This window comes from Engraulis encrasicolus, chromosome 2 (assembly GCF_034702125.1).
Source record: "Engraulis encrasicolus isolate BLACKSEA-1 chromosome 2, IST_EnEncr_1.0, whole genome shotgun sequence".
NCBI classification, from domain to species: Eukaryota; Metazoa; Chordata; class Actinopteri; order Clupeiformes; family Engraulidae; genus Engraulis; species Engraulis encrasicolus.
The window spans coordinates 21,773,994-21,792,070 of record NC_085858.1 but is presented as its reverse complement, the minus strand read 5'-3'; the positions used below and the strand labels follow the sequence as shown (position 1 = coordinate 21,792,070).

General features: G+C 43.0%; 2 protein-coding genes across 4 annotated transcripts; one reads left to right on the top strand and one right to left on the bottom strand.

Moving 5' to 3' along the window:
* The first annotated feature begins 713 nt into the window (after positions 1-713).
* mcm5 (minichromosome maintenance complex component 5) lies at positions 714-10,007 on the top strand. The gene is made up of 16 exons (XM_063183660.1): positions 714-1,044; positions 1,289-1,415; positions 1,522-1,650; positions 2,071-2,243; positions 2,477-2,632; positions 3,266-3,435; positions 4,173-4,344; positions 4,664-4,775; positions 5,156-5,299; positions 5,546-5,611; positions 5,994-6,170; positions 6,553-6,665; positions 6,917-7,045; positions 7,759-7,901; positions 8,734-8,861; positions 9,477-10,007. Exons 1-16 carry the CDS (start codon positions 875-877, stop codon positions 9,576-9,578), a joined length of 2,211 nt encoding a protein of 736 aa, XP_063039730.1. The 5' UTR covers positions 714-874; the 3' UTR covers positions 9,579-10,007.
* Positions 9,613-14,779, bottom strand: hmox1a (heme oxygenase 1a). 3 transcript variants are annotated; one of them, XM_063183694.1, is made up of 7 exons: positions 14,703-14,779; positions 14,550-14,598; positions 14,047-14,158; positions 13,220-13,435; positions 12,683-12,955; positions 10,519-10,564; positions 9,613-10,338 (listed from the first exon to the last, which is right to left on the bottom strand). In XM_063183694.1, the coding sequence occupies exons 2-7, from the start codon at positions 14,594-14,596 to the stop codon at positions 10,217-10,219; spliced, it is 816 nt and encodes a 271-aa protein (XP_063039764.1). In that variant the 5' UTR covers positions 14,597-14,598; positions 14,703-14,779; the 3' UTR covers positions 9,613-10,216. The 3 variants fall into 3 exon arrangements, 2 of the variants coding, with proteins under 2 accessions (XP_063039764.1, XP_063039755.1); XR_010031964.1 differs by lacking the exon at positions 14,703-14,779 and adding an exon at positions 12,347-12,588 and having other exon boundaries at positions 10,300-10,338; positions 14,550-14,639; XM_063183685.1 differs by lacking the exon at positions 14,703-14,779 and having other exon boundaries at positions 14,550-14,638.
* Positions 14,780-18,077: the final 3,298 nt, after the last annotated feature.

Sequence of the window (18,077 nt, the reverse complement as noted above, 5' to 3'; positions counted from 1 at the left end):
AGTGGCATTTAAATGTTCAGTCAGATTCCATTCCAACAACATATCCATAAGACTGGACCAATTATAAAGTGCAATGTGGTTAACCGGTTAAAATTACCATAGGCCTACATAAGATAATAAAATGGCATTAAAACACCATAAATCTTATATACTTTATGTCTAGGTGGCTCATAGTTCAGTTATACATGACCTCCACAAGATTTTCCACAAAGAAGAGCGAAAAGTTGATTTAAAATATAAATAAATAATGTGGCTCATGCTAATTTTAACGGAAACAGATGTGTGACCATTTTCTATCACGAAAACAAAGTGGTTCACCATTCAGAAAGGGAATTCTGAATCTCAGACTGAATCTCAAATGGTGCACTTGTGCACTTTAGTGTTCATGTTTCAGTGCGCATGCCGTATTAGTTACGCACTGAAACATAGTGCCCGAAGTGCAGAAGTGCACCATTTGAGATCCAGCCTCACACTTTTCATTTTGCTCTGACAACACAATGCACACAACACTACCCATCTTGCTCCACAGTGCTTGCACTGTTTGCTGCCAGCTAGAATAATGGCCGTTTCGCGCCAAGATGCTTTATCAAGCGCCTCCCTAATGTCACATGTGACCATTCCCGCGAATCCAACTAGATGTACAGACCAATGAAAACACTAGAATGTACAGGAGGCGTTGCCCAAATGAAAAGTAACGCTAAAATTTGCCGCGAAAGTTGCAGAGCGTGGTGTGCATTGTTCCTGGTGGATTGTAGATCTTGAGACGAAGTGGAAATCAACATCACCGATCACAACAAAACATTCAATATTTGTGATATTAAACAGGGCTTATTGCCAGTGTTGTGCTGCTACATCTTAGAACCATCTTGCCAAAATGTCCGGATTTGATGACCCAGGAATTTTCTTTAGTGATAGTTTCGGTGGTGCCGAATCAATCGGAGACGATGGGTCTGTGAAAAGGAGTCATCTGAAGAAAAGATTTCGCGAATTTTTAAGACAGTTTCGTGTTGGTACGGATCGCACTGGATTCACATACAAATACAGGTAAGAGTGTATGGATATCTGCATGCATATTACAATTCAGTTTTCTGGGTGCATTAGCAAAGTTCTTGACGATGAGCTAGCACTTAGCTGACTAACAAAAAGGTAACGTCAGCAAGGCTAGTATGCAAAATGTGCTGGTCAAATTTGATCCAGATTCTGGATGAAATTAACCAAGTAATACGTTTAAGTGACCGGTATTATTTGGAAGCATGCATGTTACACACACACTACCTTTCTTCGTTAGAGATGAGTTGAAGAGACACTACACTTTGGGGGAGTACTGGATCGAGGTTGAAATGGAGGATTTGGCCAGCTTCGACGAAGACCTCTCCGACTCCCTCTACAAGTTGCCCTCGGAGAACCTGCCCCTGGTAAGACGACTTGAACGACATATTTTGGCACTTCAGTGCGGTGTATACCAGAAAACCAAGGGGGCCTTTGTCACTATGTGTTACTAATGTCCGCTTCTTGTTACAGTTGGAGGAGGCCGCCAAAGAAGTGGCGGATGAGGTGACTCGTCCCCGGCCTGCGGAGGATGAGACTGTGCAAGACATCCAGGTCATGCTGAAGAGCGATGCCCATCCGGCCAACATCCGCAGCATGAAGGTAAGGGATAGACAAACATTGATGATTGTGAAGAGCTCTTTGTTGCCCTTCGATTGACTGTTGTTTTGCCACAGATCAAAAAGTTATGGTTGCATGCCTGCCATTTATTTTGAACACTGGATGATAAAGTATGTGTAATATGATGCTATAATATATAAATATATATAATATACAATCTACTTTACTGTAACAGTAGAGCGTAGTAGTACAGTAGACTTAATTGTCCCCGGAGGGAAAGTTGTCTTGGGCTTAACAATCACTGCATAACATAATCACACCACTTGCACAGAAACAGCAATGCCCAATTACTACCTACTATTGGTGTTTTTTTTCCAGCAGCTGGCATACCGTAAGAAATTTGAAATCCCCTCCTGACAGTCATTCACAATAATCCCCTGTGATTGTCCTGGTCCTCTCCAGTCTGAGCAGGTGTCTCGCCTGGTGAAGATCCCCGGCATCATCATCGCCTCCACAGCCGTGCGTGCCAAGGCCACCCGTGTGTGTCTGCAGTGCCGTGGCTGCCGTGCCGTCATCAGCAACATCCCCATCCCACCGGGCCTGCAGGGCTACGCTCTGCCCCGCAAGTGCAACACGTCAGTATCTCTCTCTATTTTAGTTCTGGGAGTTAATATTGAGTGCTTGCATTTGTCGTTCATCAATTATAATATCACCACATTTTTTGTTTTCATGTGTTACATTATAACATCATGCATGTTCTAACATGATTTGAAGTGCTTATTGTGTATACATTGCAAGCCATTCCGCTCGCTCGCCTGAGTCCTATCTGAATGTAGCGTTTGTGTTTTGCTTTTGCTCTGCACCACAGTGATCAGGCTGGCCGTGTGAAGTGTCCGGTGGACCCCTACTTCATCATCCCGGACAAATGCGTGTGTGTGGACTTCCAGACGCTCCGACTGCAAGAGTCGCCGGATGCCGTTCCCCACGGAGAGATGCCCAGACACATCCAGCTCTACTGCGACAGGTAGGCCTCGCCATGGTGCTCGTTACACATATACAGAGAAATATGTATTTAATTGTGTTAATTGGTTTTTATTCAAAAAAATATTCACGTTCACGTCTCACAGCTGTCCTCTGTTTGCACTATGAATCATAAAAAACATGGTGTTACATATTCCCAAATTTCCCTATCCCTCCCTCCCATCGTAGGACTACAGATTCTAGAATATATCCACAAGAGTATGCAGATAATTTTTATCCATTTATATGTGTTAAACGTGTTATGTGGATAATGATAAAAACTCCATTATGACGGTTGTGTTCTAGCCCCCCTAAATTGGATGCTTTTAAAACCAAAATATTATTTCAAAACTAAACTATACATTGACAAAAATGTACAAATGACATTCACCGTGCAAAATCTTAATCTTTCTAGGGAATATATTGAAGCTGATTGGTGTTTGTTGTCAAGGAGGGCACCTAAAAAGTGCTGGGGGAAACCCTGTAGTAGAAAAGCACGCCACACAACCCCTAGAAAACATGGTCATGGGACATAGCTGATGTCTATACTTAGGCCGTGAAGAATAGTAATGTCATTTTCAAAACTTGAAATGACTGTAGACCGTCAAAATAACCTGAAGTCCCTCTCTGTGTCCAGGTATCTGTGTGACCGCGTGGTGCCAGGCAACAGGGTGACCATCATGGGCATCTACTCCATCAAGAAGGTGGCGGCCGCCAAGGGCAAGGGGCAGTCCAAGGCGGCCACCATTGGCATCCGCTCCTCCTACATGCGGGTAGTGGGCATCCAAGTGGACACCGAGGGAGCAGGTGGGTGCAGAGCTGAGCCGGCGGAGAACTGCTATACTTAAAAACATACTGAGAGCGTACTTCAAATGAAAGAAGTTTACAGCACACTTGTTGTAAACGTGTTGTTTGCGTTAAATAAATGGGCAAAAAGTCAAACAAGTGTGCGATGAACTACTTTCTTTTGAAGTATTGAACACTACTGCGTTTACCAGCATCGAATGGGTAGATTGACTTACTAATTCCCTACCTTCTCATAAGCGTAGAGGTGCTTATGCAGAACCATACACACATCCCTGAGGTACACATCTTTACACCATGAAATGGATTGACTGTTTCTTGTTAATGCATGAATGAAAACCTGTGAAAAAGGCCTGTTGGACAGAGACATTGGGTGCATCCCAATATGTGACCTTGCCTCCTCCACTTGCCTCCTCCACTTGCTTCTCGTCATGATGACATCACTGACAACAGCATTATATTTCAATATCTTGCAAAAGCTCAATTGTAAAGTCTTTTTCTCATTTGCAATTGGGATGGTGAATGAAAAACAGTCCCTCAAAAGTTGTTGTGGCGAGGCTGACAGCTGGGAAACTTTATCGTTTTCTCCATGGAGGAGGGGCCAGGAGGTGGGACGAGGAGACAAGCACAAGTGGAGGAGGCAAGGACACATATTGGGATGCACTCATTGAGCTAACCCCTTGTTTTTCCTCCATCCTATTCCTCCTCCTCTTTTTCCTCCTCTCCTCTTGCTCCTCCAGGTCGTGGGGTCACAGCCTCCGTGTCTCCTCAGGAGGAAGAGGATCTGCGCTCTCTGGCTGGCTCTGCTGACATCTACTCCTCCCTCGCACGCTCCATCGCTCCCTCCATCTACGGCAGTGAGGACATGAAGAAGGCCATCGCTTGCCTGCTGTTCGGCGGATCCAGGAAGAGGTGGGTGGAATATCTTTTTAAAAGAAATATTTTTGGGGGGAGAGATTTGTGCCTTCATTTAATGGTGACAATGAAGAGATGATGGGGAAACAAGTGGCGAGAGAGACCAGGGGCAGGGCTGGGAAATGACCCAGGCTGGACTCAAACCTTGGTCCCTATGGACATGCAAACCCGAATGTGGGGGCTTAGCACTTGTAAAAGTGTGTGTTTTGTGCACAGAACATGTGCCTATTTAAAGGATGTGTAGTGGGTAGGATATGTAGTGGGTAAATTCGCCATTGCATGATTTATTTGAATAAATGTATCTTTCCCCTCCTAGACTTCCAGATGGACTAACACGCAGAGGTGACATCAACCTGCTGATGCTGGGAGATCCAGGAACGGCCAAGTCTCAGCTGCTGAAGTTCGTGGAGAGGTGCTCTCCCATCGGGGTAAGACACTGATCTGTTATGCACCTTGGTGGAGAAGAAATTTGCTGAGTAGCAGTTATGATGTCAGATGTGCATGGTCGGATTCAAAATGACTGAAATCCTGTAGAATCCCTAGGTGTGGTTCAGGTTTTGTATTTGTTTTTTTTTAAAGATATTTTTTTCCAGTCTTTTACAACTTTTAATTGATGATAGGACAGTTTGAGAGGTGGACAAGAAGCGAATGGGGAGAAAGACGGGGAGGTGTCAGCAAAGGACTCTGGTCGGGAATCGAACCCGGGTCGGCTGCATGGCAGACAAGTACCCCACCGGTTGGCCACGGCAGGGCCTAGGTTTTGTATTTGTAACTAACGACTCTGCTCTCTTCTCTCTGGCGGTCTCAGGTGTACACGTCGGGGAAGGGCAGCAGTGCGGCCGGTCTGACGGCCTCTGTCCTGCGGGACCCCAACACTCGCGGCTTCATCATGGAGGGAGGGGCCATGGTGCTGGCAGACGGTGGCGTTGTGTGCATTGACGAGTTTGACAAGGTGAGAGTCATACGGCAGCTTTATGATTTCTTTTGACACTGAAAATGACAATTGCATGAAAATATAAGATGCTGAAGTACACACCATTGTGTGAATGCATAAATGAACAGATGGCAAGCTAATTTTGGAAAATGTGGATTGTATTTAAAGCTTAAATGTCAATGTGAAGTTTTAAAAACAAATACAAACTTATGAAATGTATTGTGAGGATCTTGCATTTTGATTGATGTGTATTTTTTTTTGTAGATGAGAGAAGATGACAGAGTGGCCATCCACGAGGCTATGGAGCAGCAGACCATCTCTATTGCCAAGGTTTGTAAACCGGACACATTTCTATTGCACAAGCTTTCTATTACTGTGTGCAGTATGCAGAAATATAAAAATGAATGTTTCAGCAGCACAATATACAATGATTGATTGTACTATACCTGCAGACAGGGCTATAAATAAACAGCCAACTGGCCAAATGCTGGTGAAATTTTAGTTTGGCTGATGGAAAAGACTACTTTGACCCAGTAGTGAGTGTGCATTAGCCACTTAGACCCATTAGGGAGGGTGTGTTTTGGCTAGTAAGATTATCATCTACTAGCCATTTTGGCAGGTAGCGAAAAAAAAGTTAATTTACGGCCCTGTATGTAGACAATATATGCATTTTTCTTCTCCTTTTGTAACTTTTTTCCTCTGCCCATTCCAGGCTGGCATCACCACCACCCTCAACTCGCGCTGCTCTGTGTTGGCGGCTGCTAACTCTGTGTTCGGGCGTTGGGACGACACCAAGGGCGAGGACAACATCGACTTCATGCCCACCATCCTGTCCCGTTTCGACATGATCTTCATCGTCAAGGACCATCACGACCAGGAGAGAGACATGGTCAGTTACTACCCATCATCCTTGCCAGTCACTTGACAGGAAAAGGAAGTTGATGTAATTTAGATGTGATTTAAATGCGATTTCCACTCTCAAATCTACGACTCAAAAGGTGATCCTATGAAATGGCAGTTTCAGTGTTGCCAGATTGGGCTTTTTCCCACCCAATTGGGCTGCTTAGGATGGCCGTGTGCGGGTAAAAATGGCATTTAGCAGAAAAACCCGCCCACTTTTGGTCATAGACATCAATAGAATTGGGCGGGATTTTGTGCTTCTAGGCGGATTTTGAGCATTTTTTTTTGGGCTGAAAATCATCAGACTCATCTGGCAACCCTAGGGCAGTTTTGCTAAAAGTGTGTGTGTGTATGTTTCCTCCTCTGTCCAGACGCTGGCTCGCCACGTGATGAACGTCCACTTGAGTGCCCAGACCCAGACGGAGGGGGTGGAGGGGGAGATCTCCCTGGCCAAGCTCAAGAAGTACATCGGCTACGCCAGAGCGTACGTCACACTCCCTATCTATAATAGCCACTCAAGTCTGGAAGAATTACATGGTGCCTTGAAGGAAATCTTAATGTAGACCGTGTCTATTTTGTATCAGGTGTTTATCTGCAATCACTCAGGAAAAGCAGACACACCATTTCAAAAGTTTTGTTTGTTTTTCAACATCAAATAAAAGGGAAGTCCCGAGGCAGTCGGCCGTTAAGTCCTAGTTTATTTATTTATTTGTTTATTTTATTTTCTCCCTACAGGAAGTGTGGTCCGCGTCTGTCGGCAGCGGCGGCTGAGAAGCTGAAGAACCGCTACGTGGTGATGAGGAGTGGGGCCAGAGAGCACGAGCGGGAGAGCGACAAGAGGGCATCCATCCCCATCACCGTCAGGTATGGCAACTGGCTGGCTGTCTACCTCCAGTCGCTCTTGTGGAATAGAATAACACTATTAATCCCTTCAGGGTCAATCACCATCAGCATAGCAGCACCAAATCTGTTATTTCTTTAAAAATAATAATACCATAGACTATCCGGATGTGGACATATTAACTTGTTACATCTAATGCACCCACTTAACTTCAGGTGTTTAGAAGTCATTGGTGTAGTAAAGAGTGCCTTGCATGCAGTGGTCCAGGCTCACTTCATATCACTCTGGACAACCGCTTCGCCCCTGAGACTAAAAAAAATGACCGGAAATGATTTGTGTAGTCTGCTTGTGGCTTGACCGTGACATCAAAAGACTTTGGCCCTCTCCCATGACTATCAGTTTTCTACCAAGTATAACTCTTTACTGGAAACTATTTGTGTAGTCTGATAGTGGCTTGCCCCTGACATCAGAAGAATTATTATTCTATAAATAATTTTAGTTACGATGATCATTTTATTTGTAAAGCACATATTCATACATGGAATGTTGCTGAAAGTGCTCTAGCAATGACAATGGAGAAATTAAGACGGCAAGGATCAAATCACATTATGAACAGAATAGAAATAGTGGAGTTACGACCAGTTGAAAGAATTTGACATAAATAACAAGGAGTGGAAGTGGAGGGAATTTGATGAGGCGCAATTCCAATTCCGTGTGTGTCTGTCTCCCCCTGCAGGCAGCTGGAGGCGGTGGTACGTATCGCTGAGTCGCTGGCCAAGATGAAGCTGCAGGCCGTGGCTGGAGAGCAGGAGGTGGACGAGGCCCTCCGACTCTTCCAGGTCTCCACCCTGGATGCCGCCATGTCCGGCAGCCTGTCAGGTGTGTACATTTATCAAATGTTAATTCTTAATTATTATATGGTTGTGACGTCATCGGTCGAATACTCCATTCATTTCAACGGGGCTCCCCAACGTTCGCACGTCTGTTATTTTTCGATAACGGACGGGTTGGTCTATAACAGACCGCTGTCAATGGCAACAAGACTTTTCACTGCTAAAGCGACTTTTCAACAACACTCTAATCAGCTGCTGTGATAGACAACACCTGTTGTCCTGGCTACCTAGCTGTTGCCTAGCGGTGTTCCACAACGGCACTGTTTTGTTTTGCGCAGCAACAATCTTAACATTAAATAGGCCTCCGCTCCGCGTCGGGGTCTAAAGATTCTCTCTGTCGTGCTGCTATTCCACGGTAGCGACCTTCTCGCCGAACGTTAACCCTTACTTATTCAATTAGAATATATTATAATGAAGACATAACCCCCCCCCAAAACACACACACACACACACACACACACACACACACACTTGTTTGGTGGGCTTTTAAGTCTTCCCTCTTTTCTGACCAATTTCCAACTTTTCCACCTCGATCATGGTGTAAAAAATATCAGCAACCACAACAGCAAGGCACAGCCCCTGTTTTAACTGAGCTGATAATGTTCAATGGCAAAATGGAAATGTCCGAGTTGTAATGTATTACTAAAGACCCTGTGCCCTAGTGGTGTAGTACTATGGTAGTTAAGGTTTTTTTCCCCAACATTCCACTGGTGGAACAGTGTGTGTTATAGGGATACATTGTATTCTCCATTATGTCATTTGTGCTAGTTATGGTGTTTGTGTCCATGGTGTTAAACGTATGTATTGTGTGTTGCCAGGTGTGGAGGGCTTCACGTCTCAGGAGGATCAGGAGATGCTGTCCCGCATTGAGAAGCAGCTGAAGAGGCGCTTTGCCATCGGCTCCCAGGTGTCGGAACACAGCATCGTCCAGGACTTCACCAAACAGGTATGTACAGGCCTTCACCCAGAGGTGTCAAAAGCAAAAGCAGAAGTACATTTATGGTGCAAGGACTACCACACGGCATTACATAGCTGGTACACCGGCTTTGGCACTGAACCTAATGAGGTAGATAGACTTGTTACTGAAAACACTTAAAGCCTAACAAGAACCCACCACAAACTTGATCCAACCAATGCACAGTCAGCTGCTCGTAAAACAAGTAGGCAAGTCTACTGGTTGCTCAGATAAATTACCTGCGTTGTAAGGAAACGGTTTCTTTCTTTTTTTTACTTTTACTGTTGACATCTGTCTTCATCACATAATATTTTATGTATTTGGGCAGAAATTCCATGGTATATTGTTATAAATTGCAGTCCCATTTTCCCTGAAGGAACCATCAAAGGAATTGATAAAATCCTATTCCAATGTTAATGTACTGTATAGCTTTTGAAAATGTATCCAAATTGATGGGTAATATTGTAGGTTATTGTAACGATCGAGGACTATCTGTACCATTATAGAATATAATGTTATGGTGTTAGTTGCCATGTATTGTCCAGACTGTCCCTAATATAACCCTTTGCGTGTGTCCTTTTCTCTTTGCCCCCCCCCCCACTGCAGAAGTACCCAGAGCACGCCATCTTCAAGGTGCTGATGCTGATGCTGAGGAGAGGAGAGCTGCAGCATCGTATGCAGAGGAAGGTGCTCTACAGGATCAAGTAGAGACGGCACGCCGCAATCTACTGCCTCTGGTCATCAACATCCGCCATACTGAGGCAGACGGATGACAACTCTTCTGGGTTTTTGTTAATCCATGATTTGAGGAAGTACGTGGAGTCATGTGTTGCCTCATATCAACTTGTAAATAGAAAGAAATAAGTACTTGATTGTGTTCCACTCCTTGTTAACTGAATACGGATCAAAATTCTGAAAGATGTGTTGACTCTCACGAAATGGAGCTGTTTGGCTATAATGTGCAGGTTATGGTTGCGAACTGCCACCCTGTCTTGCTTCCAGGTGAATGTTTTGTGATGTCATGGCAACCAGTCAGTTGATGTATAATGGAGGAAGCAACACAGACAAGCTGTAATAACAGATGTGGCTTTTGTATGTTGTGGTAAAAAGTGAAATAAATAAAATACATTATTCATACTTAAAGATTTTTGTTTGCTTATTTAAGAACAGCAGTGACTGATTGAAAGACTTGATATAAGACTTTATTGATTGAGTATTTAAAATATTTCACATTTACAAGTTTATTTACAGTTACATTTACAATTTCAGTTGGATACACATGAATCAGGTTAGTGCTGTATAACACACCAAGGACATGGAAAATAATGTGGATTGTTTTTAAAAAATCAAAATGCGTATATTCCCACTCCAACGGTTGCTAAGGCAACACATACTCCCACGGTGAACTGAAAGATGGGGTGTTGCAGCGTCTTCTGACTGGCCTCAGTATCCTCTTCATTTGATGCATCTATACAAGGAAGAGTGGACAATGGATTACTGCTCTATGAATCTGCCTTGCTTGTAGTGTAACGTGGAGAACAATTTAAATCCATAAAACGTCGCAAGACAAGTTTCAAACAAATCAGTAAATTTTCCATGAGTTGTGAAGGGCTTGTAGCAAGCTTTAAAACTGAACAAGAGACCATACCTGTGTTTGCAGCAACACTCAAGATTTTCTGAAGGTCATCAAACATCTGGGGGGGAAAAAGATACAGTTCATTACAAATTATGCACCAATACAATGATTTGACAAAGACTCAGCTTTTACATTTGATCAGGCTAGCTACAGTAGCCTATGTATTAAGTCAACCCAACCTATCGTCCTAGGTCTGGCCAGCATTGACACAAATATTTGGTGTATATAAACATGTTCAGTTCACATAGCAAGCTGGTGACTGCTTTATACTGAATTCTGAATAAAACAAAATGTTCCCTTCCACACATGCACATGCCCAGAAGTCAGAACTTATGGTAACCACACTGCCGTAACTTTAGTACTTAGGCTCCCCTGCAAGCTACCAAGAATGGCCCCCCGAACGAAAAAAGAGGGCCTAATATCATGTGGAGGGGGTCTGTTTCTTCAAGTCAAGGGCCCATGTGGGCCCCCCCTCTCGTATGGGCTCCCCTCGCGGGGTCTGCAGGGGTATACTTTACGCCCCTGGGTAACCAGTAATTGGAACATGATAGTGACTACCGGCTGGACTGAACTATGGAAGGAGATTGATGTTAACACAATGACTGATTATTTCCTGACTTTCACATTAATGCCATCTGAGGTGAAGTACTCTTAAAAGTGCTTACACACACTGTTCGGATTCCTCTTTTCCTTTCCTGTTGGACATGATTGTACATAACAACAGAAGACTTTCTATTCTTGTTTCATTGTCAGCTTTGAGAAAAGTTGGTGTGACAATGCAGATGTATAAAAGATGAGCCACCTAAAAAGAGACTGTCTTAAGTCCCAATACACCAACTAAACCTTTCCCACACTTATAACTCTCACATTCAGCTGGCCCTGGCCACAGCATGGTGAGAACTGAACTGGAGAGAACTGAAACTGCAACTTCTGTTTGTGAATATTCTCATTTCATCCAGGTCATCTTGGTCAAAAGAGTGTAAGTTGTGGGCAACGGAACTTCTACTTGGAGTGTGAAGACATTTTTGTCTGTTAAACAGTCCACAGTTCTAATTCTGATGTGGGACTCAAGCTTCAAAAAGATGCCCAGTTGCCCTCAACCAGTGATATGCATCTTTCCGTTTAGTTTAGTGGAAGCTTTAATTCTGCCATTACAACATTCATGAGTTACAATCTAGTGGCACATATTCCAAATGACCTAGTTCTGTCCAATACAACCAGAATTGGACAGGTGCAACTCATTTGGAATATGTGGCACAGGATTGTAAACTAATGAAGCCAGGTTTGCATCCCCACAACACCCCTAACTCTTTAGATCAGTGGTTCTTAACCTTTTTTCTGAACGCACCCCCTTAGCTGTTCCCAAGACAAGCCGTGCACCCCCATTCCAAATGTCTACACGTGTTTACGCACCAAAAAAATGATTTAAGTGATTAATTACAATGATTCTTACTTTAGACATTAACCAATACTTTAATGACTTTACATGGGGACAAAAACATTTTTAAATTTGACCTTCATTTTGCCTAATTATAATGTTTGGAAGCAGAATTTTGGTCACAACCTCAACACAAACAAAATTCTGCGCACCCCCTGAAATCTCTGGCGCACCCCCAGGGGGTGCCCGCACCCCAGGTTAAGAACCACTGCTTTAGAGCACCCTGGGGTCTTTCCAACATACTGACTCCCATCCTCGGCCAGCCTGTGCTTGTGGCCTGAGGCTTGACGTGACACCGCACCTCAGTGGAGAAAACAATTAAGTTTCCCTGCTGTTAACCTAGCCACGACTTTTGGGGGACTTTTCCCCTTTCAACATCCCAATTTCAAATGTGAAAATTACCTTTCAATTGCGCTTTTGCGAGATATTGAATTAAACTTCTGTCGTCAATGATCTCTTGAGACATCATCACGAGGCCACAAGAACTTGGGGAGGATGGGAGTTAGGATATTAGAAAGAGTCCCTTCAGGTAGGGCCCTCCTCTGCTTCTCTGCCGACACGGGTTAGATTCCGGCTCAGGTCATTTACCAACCCTTCCCCCTCTCTCTCTCTCTCGTTCGCTTCCTGTCTGCTCTCACACTGTCCTATCAGAAAATAAAGGCCAAAAAAAAGAAGAAAGAAGGTAAAAAAAGAAAAAAAGAAAGAAAGAACCTCCTCTGTGTGTTTTCTTTCCCTCACCTCGATGTTGGCCTCGAATGCCAGGACGGCCTCTCCCAGCAGCTCCTGGCGTTCCTCTGGCGTCAGGTCAATGCTGTTCATGCGGCTGCGGTAGAGCTGCTTGAAGCGGTTGGGGCTGGGCACGCCAGGGAAGGAGAAGAAGGACAGGCCCTCGCCACTGCTCAGCCCCAGAGACTTCTGGGTAATGCGGCCCAGCACCTGGCCACCTGACAGGTCGCCCAGGTAACGGGTGTACGCATGGGCCACCAGAAGCCTGGGGTTCTGTTTTCCAATCTGTTGGAAGACAAAGGAAGATCCAGGCCACAGGTTGAATTTAGAGACAGGAGACATGCTTTTAACAGTTGCTTCCATTTACAGGAAAGATTTGGGCCTGCTAAGATTCAGGCTCTGTTACTGATTTCAGGCTTGCTTTGCAGAGTTTGTCATTTGTTTCTTTTTTCCTATTTCAAAAAGTGAATCAGGCTCAGGATTTTCTTCTACAATCAGTAAAGGGGGGAAGCATTGGTAGTTTGTGAAGTCATGCCACTCACTACATACCTCTCTGAGTCTCTGGGCGTATCTCTGTGTGGCAGCGGGCACCGTTATCCTCTTGCGCCAGTGAGTGCCAAAGAAGTGCTCCAGGTCTCTCTCCAGGGTCTCCAGTCGGGCCAGCTCCTGGGGGAAGTAGATGGGAGCCACGCTGGGGTGGGCGGCACTCCTGTCCAGCTCATCCTCCAGGGCACGGTACACCTCGTACAGCGAGCACAGCAGCAGCTGCAAAACAAACAAAATGAAAACCCCACCCCCAGAACATTAAGTTTCAATCTTAGTTTATATATTTTCTAATAATAGGACTATCAATTAACGTTTGTCATCACTAGCCAATTTGGCTGGTAGATGCTAAATCTTACTAGCCACACACACACACACACACACACACACACACACACACACACACACACACACACACACACACACACACACACACACACACACACACACACACACACACACACACACACACACACAATCCATTAAAGTAGACAACAGTTTAACCACCAATTTTCTGAAATAAAAGAACAGAACTGAAGTCCAATGTTTTTGTTCTGTTTATAATAAAGCACCAACATTTCAGTCTGGCCTGAGAAATCAAACCATGGAGGAAAATCTTATTTGCAGCCATGCTGTGGCTCAGGTGGTAGGGCACTGCGGTGCTACACCAGCAACCCGAGTTTGATTCTGGAATGAGACCTTTGCCGGCCCTTGCCCATCTCTCTATCTCCCCACTAACTTCCTGTCTCTCAACTGTTCTATCATAAATAAAGGCAAAAGCCCAAACATATCTTTAAAAGAAATCTGATTTTCAATATTTCATACATACACACCTTGTACTGAGGGAGTGTGATCTGTCCTTTCTGGTAGCTGAGCATCAGCTCCGTGTTCTCAGCCCTGACGTGACTGTCCTTAGTCGCTGCTTTGATCTGCTCAGAGAGGTCACTGCAGAGAAATAGACAACATGTTCAGTGTAACTTATTATGGAGTCAAACATTTTACTGTAGTCTGTCATTTACATGGGCGATAAGTAGTTCTGGGCTGGAAAAATATGAGAACGCTATTCATGCAGTAGGCCTGTCATCAGATAGGCCTAGTGTATTATGAGTTGGACTAGAGTCATAAAAATAAACAGGACAAAAGAGTGTGAGAATGATCTCTGTTTACACTATAAACAATGTAATTAAACAGGCAAATGAAGTTGTAAATGACAGGTAAAAGAAAAGTTTATCCACATATAACACTGTTATAAACTTTTATCCAAAAGTTTATACTACATGTAACACATTGAGTAAGGACTTCCGATAGATAAATAAAGCCTGAGCCCCTCCATTACCTGTCAGTGATTTTGGTGTCATCTCGGCGGCTGCTCTTGAACTCCATGTCTGCAATGGATTCAATTTTTATTTTACAAAGCAAAAAAAATAATAACAATACATCAAATAAACATCACAATAGTTATCTGGTATGCTCATATAGTCATACATACCTGTCTCGTCTGCTGAAGTCACAAATGTTTTCAAAGTCAAGGATGTGTGTTGTTCAGTAGCCAACCAGGAGCTTCTGTGTTGGAGATTGTGTTGTGAACTGCTGGTGTTCCAGTGTTGCTTTTATATGCTGACCTCCTCTGAGGCAAGAGGAACTGAGATTGTTGACTCATTTCCCACCCTGCGCTCTCTTTCTCTCTGCTTAACATGACCAAGCATAATGTTGCTTAGCTGGATCCTGGATCATGACTCAGGATTAATTCATGCGAGACGAGAGCAGTCAGCAGCACAGCAATAGTGTGTTTGCATGCTGTGTCATAGAAACTTGTGATTTTGTGTTGACTACTTGAAGTTGACTACTTGTTTAATTCACATGATAGCTGTCTGCATCATGATTGTGCTTAACCGTGCTTTGTCATGGTCTGTCAAAAATGTTGTTTTGTAGCCATGGTGTGTGTGTGTGTGTGTGTGTGTGTGTGTGTGTGTGTGTGTGTGTGTGTGTGTGTGCGTGCGTGCGTGCGTGCGTGCGTGCGTGCGTGCGTGCGTGTGTGTGTGTGTGTGTGTGTGTGTGTGTGTGTGTGTGTGTGTGTGGACTATTAATTAACCTGTGTCTGTTGATATTGTTTAATATTATTTTATAATATATTGTATATAAATATCTACCATTCATTTTTGTTTACTACATCAAATTATATTTTACTACCCAAAATACATTATAAAATGTGAACTATATATATTTTTAAATCTGAAATCATTTAAAAATTCAAAATGTTTGATTTATGGATTTTATGCAATATCATACTCTGCCTTTTAGTCCGGCAGCCAAAAGCCAAATATCAGCCGAACCCAGTTTCGTCTGATAAAGTTTTTTTCTTTGCAGTTTGTGGTTGCTTAAGGTGTACCTATTAAGATTCCAGACGATGCCCGGTGATAACCCTTGAGCATTTTCAGATATTGAGCCTTTTATGCTTGATGTGCTGCAGCCATAGATTACAACAGTGTTTGGCTCCCAATTCATGTTATGCTGACCAAATACCCTATACCATACTTATTTTGTGTTTGTTTACATGGTAGGATGTGTATAAGAACAGGTGGTGAGGTATGGACATCAGTGGGGGTGGGGTCATGCATGTTTGGGGGCGGGGCATTCACCCAAAAAGCTTGATTTTCCAAGTCGGAGACACAAAGGCCAACATTTCGCCAAACGTGGCTTTATATCTCATAGTGGGTTGTTTGGTTTTGCTGTTTGTAGTTGTCCAACACTTACCCATCAGGATAAGAGTGGGTGATGTGCCAATTTCAGATATTAACCCTTTCATGTTGATTTCGCTGCAGCCATAGCCCGCAAGCTTTTGACAGCTTCATAACTGCACTATGATTAACCATAGAGCATTCTGGGTGGTAGGCCTGCCACATCAAAGTGGAGAAAGTGTCCTCGTACCAAATAAATTTTAGACAATTACATAACTAGCTGTTTGTCAAGCAGAAATATGTAACATTTAGGCGAATATTGGTGGTGTCAGCTCAGACATACCCAGAAAGGATTACTAATTCAACACAGAATTTCACCATTTCATACATTGCTATTTACTCTTCCTGTGCTGTTGTAACACAAAATAAAAAATTGTAAGTAATAATTACATAATTTTTGGCTGATTATTTGTTTGCCTACAAAGTACATAATTTCAGTGGTGGTCGTATTAACATGGAAAGAGATAAAATTAAAAATGTAAATCCACAAAATGACATTGTAATTGACCTTTTACCAGCCCATGCCATATCAGGGTGTGACACTGCGGCATTCTATTTTGGTATTGGTAAAGGCTTTGTTATCAAGACCCTAAAAGCTGGATATCACTTGACATCAATTGGTAATGTGCTGGCACCATTCCAACAACTTTCCAGTGAGGCCACTAACTTTGTGTCGGCATGTTATGGCATTCCAGACAGTATCAGCATGTCACATACAAGGTTGGTGGTATGGGGAAAAAAGAATGGGAAAGGTAATTTATCTTCACCTAACCTGGCTGCTCTTCCACCAACAACAGAGGCATTTCTTGAGAATGTGAAAAGGGCTCATTTTCAAGCAATATTGTGGAGGAACTACACTACTGAACTGAACTACTGTATCTCCTGAAGCATTTGGATGGAAGAAAGACCAGTGTTCCAGAAAATGTCAAAGTGGCACCAGACTACATTTTACAGATGATCAGATGTGGTTGCAAGAGTAAAAGCCCCTGCAATTCTAAGAAATGTAGCTGTGCTGTAAACAGTGTGCCTTGCACCATTTTCTGTGCATGTTTTCGGCTGGGATGCTGCCGAACCAATGTTGTGTGAGCTTTACTGTGTGTGTGTGTGTGTGTGTGTGTGCGTGTGCGTGTGCGTGTATATAATGTAGGCTATAGGTGTTTTAGGTGTTAAGGACTCTGTATGTTGTATAGGTGTAGACAGGTCTTTCTGTGCGAATAATGTGTCTTTTATGTTGGCTATTTGTGGTAGGCTACCTACCGGCGATGTTGTCATGTATGTTGTCATGATGTGATGTTATGCAGGATCTCATAATGCACAATCCGTTCCATACTTTACAGTCTTATTCTAAGCAATGTTGTGAATGTTTTTACTGAGGCATTTCTTGATTTGTCATTCATGACCTGATTTATATAACTAAATGCATACAAATAGGCCGAAATCACATTTCTTAAGGTTATTAGCAGTATTTTCTCTGTACCTGGATAACAAAAGGAGATAGCCAAAATTAACCACAGTAAATATTCTTGTATGTACGATATTAACAAAATAAAAAAGGAATTTTGAAGCTGGCATTTTCAGGTGGTCAGATTCATAGCATCAAAATATATGCAAATTAGTGCATATTTAATTAGATAATAGCCTAATTAGCATATTTAAACATAAAATATAGAAAACTTGTAATACATTTTTTTCTCCAATTCATACGAGTAATCATCTGATAAAGTTTCATATTGATATCTGCAAGTTAAAAAAAATACCCTATTCACCTACAGTGTCTCGCCTTAATTGTGGGATTGCTGTTATGAAAGGGTTAATTATTACCCCATATTGGGTTTGTTTCAATAAGGGCAGTGTTAAGGCAGTCCAATGTGAATGTTTTTCAGGTAATATAAGCAATTTGGTAAATTTTGTAACATTATTCACAGTAATATTAGGTGTCTTTAGTTTTTTGTCATAATTTGCATTTATGGAACAATAAAGGCTCAAAATCTGGAAATGCTCAAGGGATATCACCGGGCATCGTCTGAAATCTTGAAAACCTACCTAAAATCTATAAGATAAGGCAAAAAAAATAAACTTTATCAAAGAATTCTGGGTTCCACCCCACGGCTCCCAGACTATTCCCA

What these genes read in the sequence shown, in the direction of transcription:
- mcm5 (XM_063183660.1), top strand. Translation starts at nt 875, where the DNA reads ATGTCCGGATTTGATGACCCAGGAATTTTCTTTAGTGATAGTTTCGGT. An exon ending in AGAGGTGCTCTCCCATCGGG is followed by an intron (nt 4,776 to 5,155) that starts GTAAGACACTGA and finishes TGGCGGTCTCAG; the next exon opens with GTGTACACGTCGGGGAAGGG. An exon ending in GCATTGACGAGTTTGACAAG is followed by an intron (nt 5,300 to 5,545) that starts GTGAGAGTCATA and finishes TTTTTTTTGTAG; the next exon opens with ATGAGAGAAGATGACAGAGT.
- hmox1a (XM_063183694.1), bottom strand. Translation starts at nt 14,596, where the DNA reads ATGGAGTTCAAGAGCAGCCGCCGAGATGACACCAAAATCACTGACAG. An exon ending in GACACCAAAATCACTGACAG is followed by an intron (nt 14,159 to 14,549) that starts GTAATGGAGGGG and finishes ATTTCTCTGCAG; the next exon opens with TGACCTCTCTGAGCAGATCA. An exon ending in GAGTGTTGCTGCAAACACAG is followed by an intron (nt 10,339 to 10,518) that starts GTATGGTCTCTT and finishes TTCCTTGTATAG; the next exon opens with ATGCATCAAATGAAGAGGAT.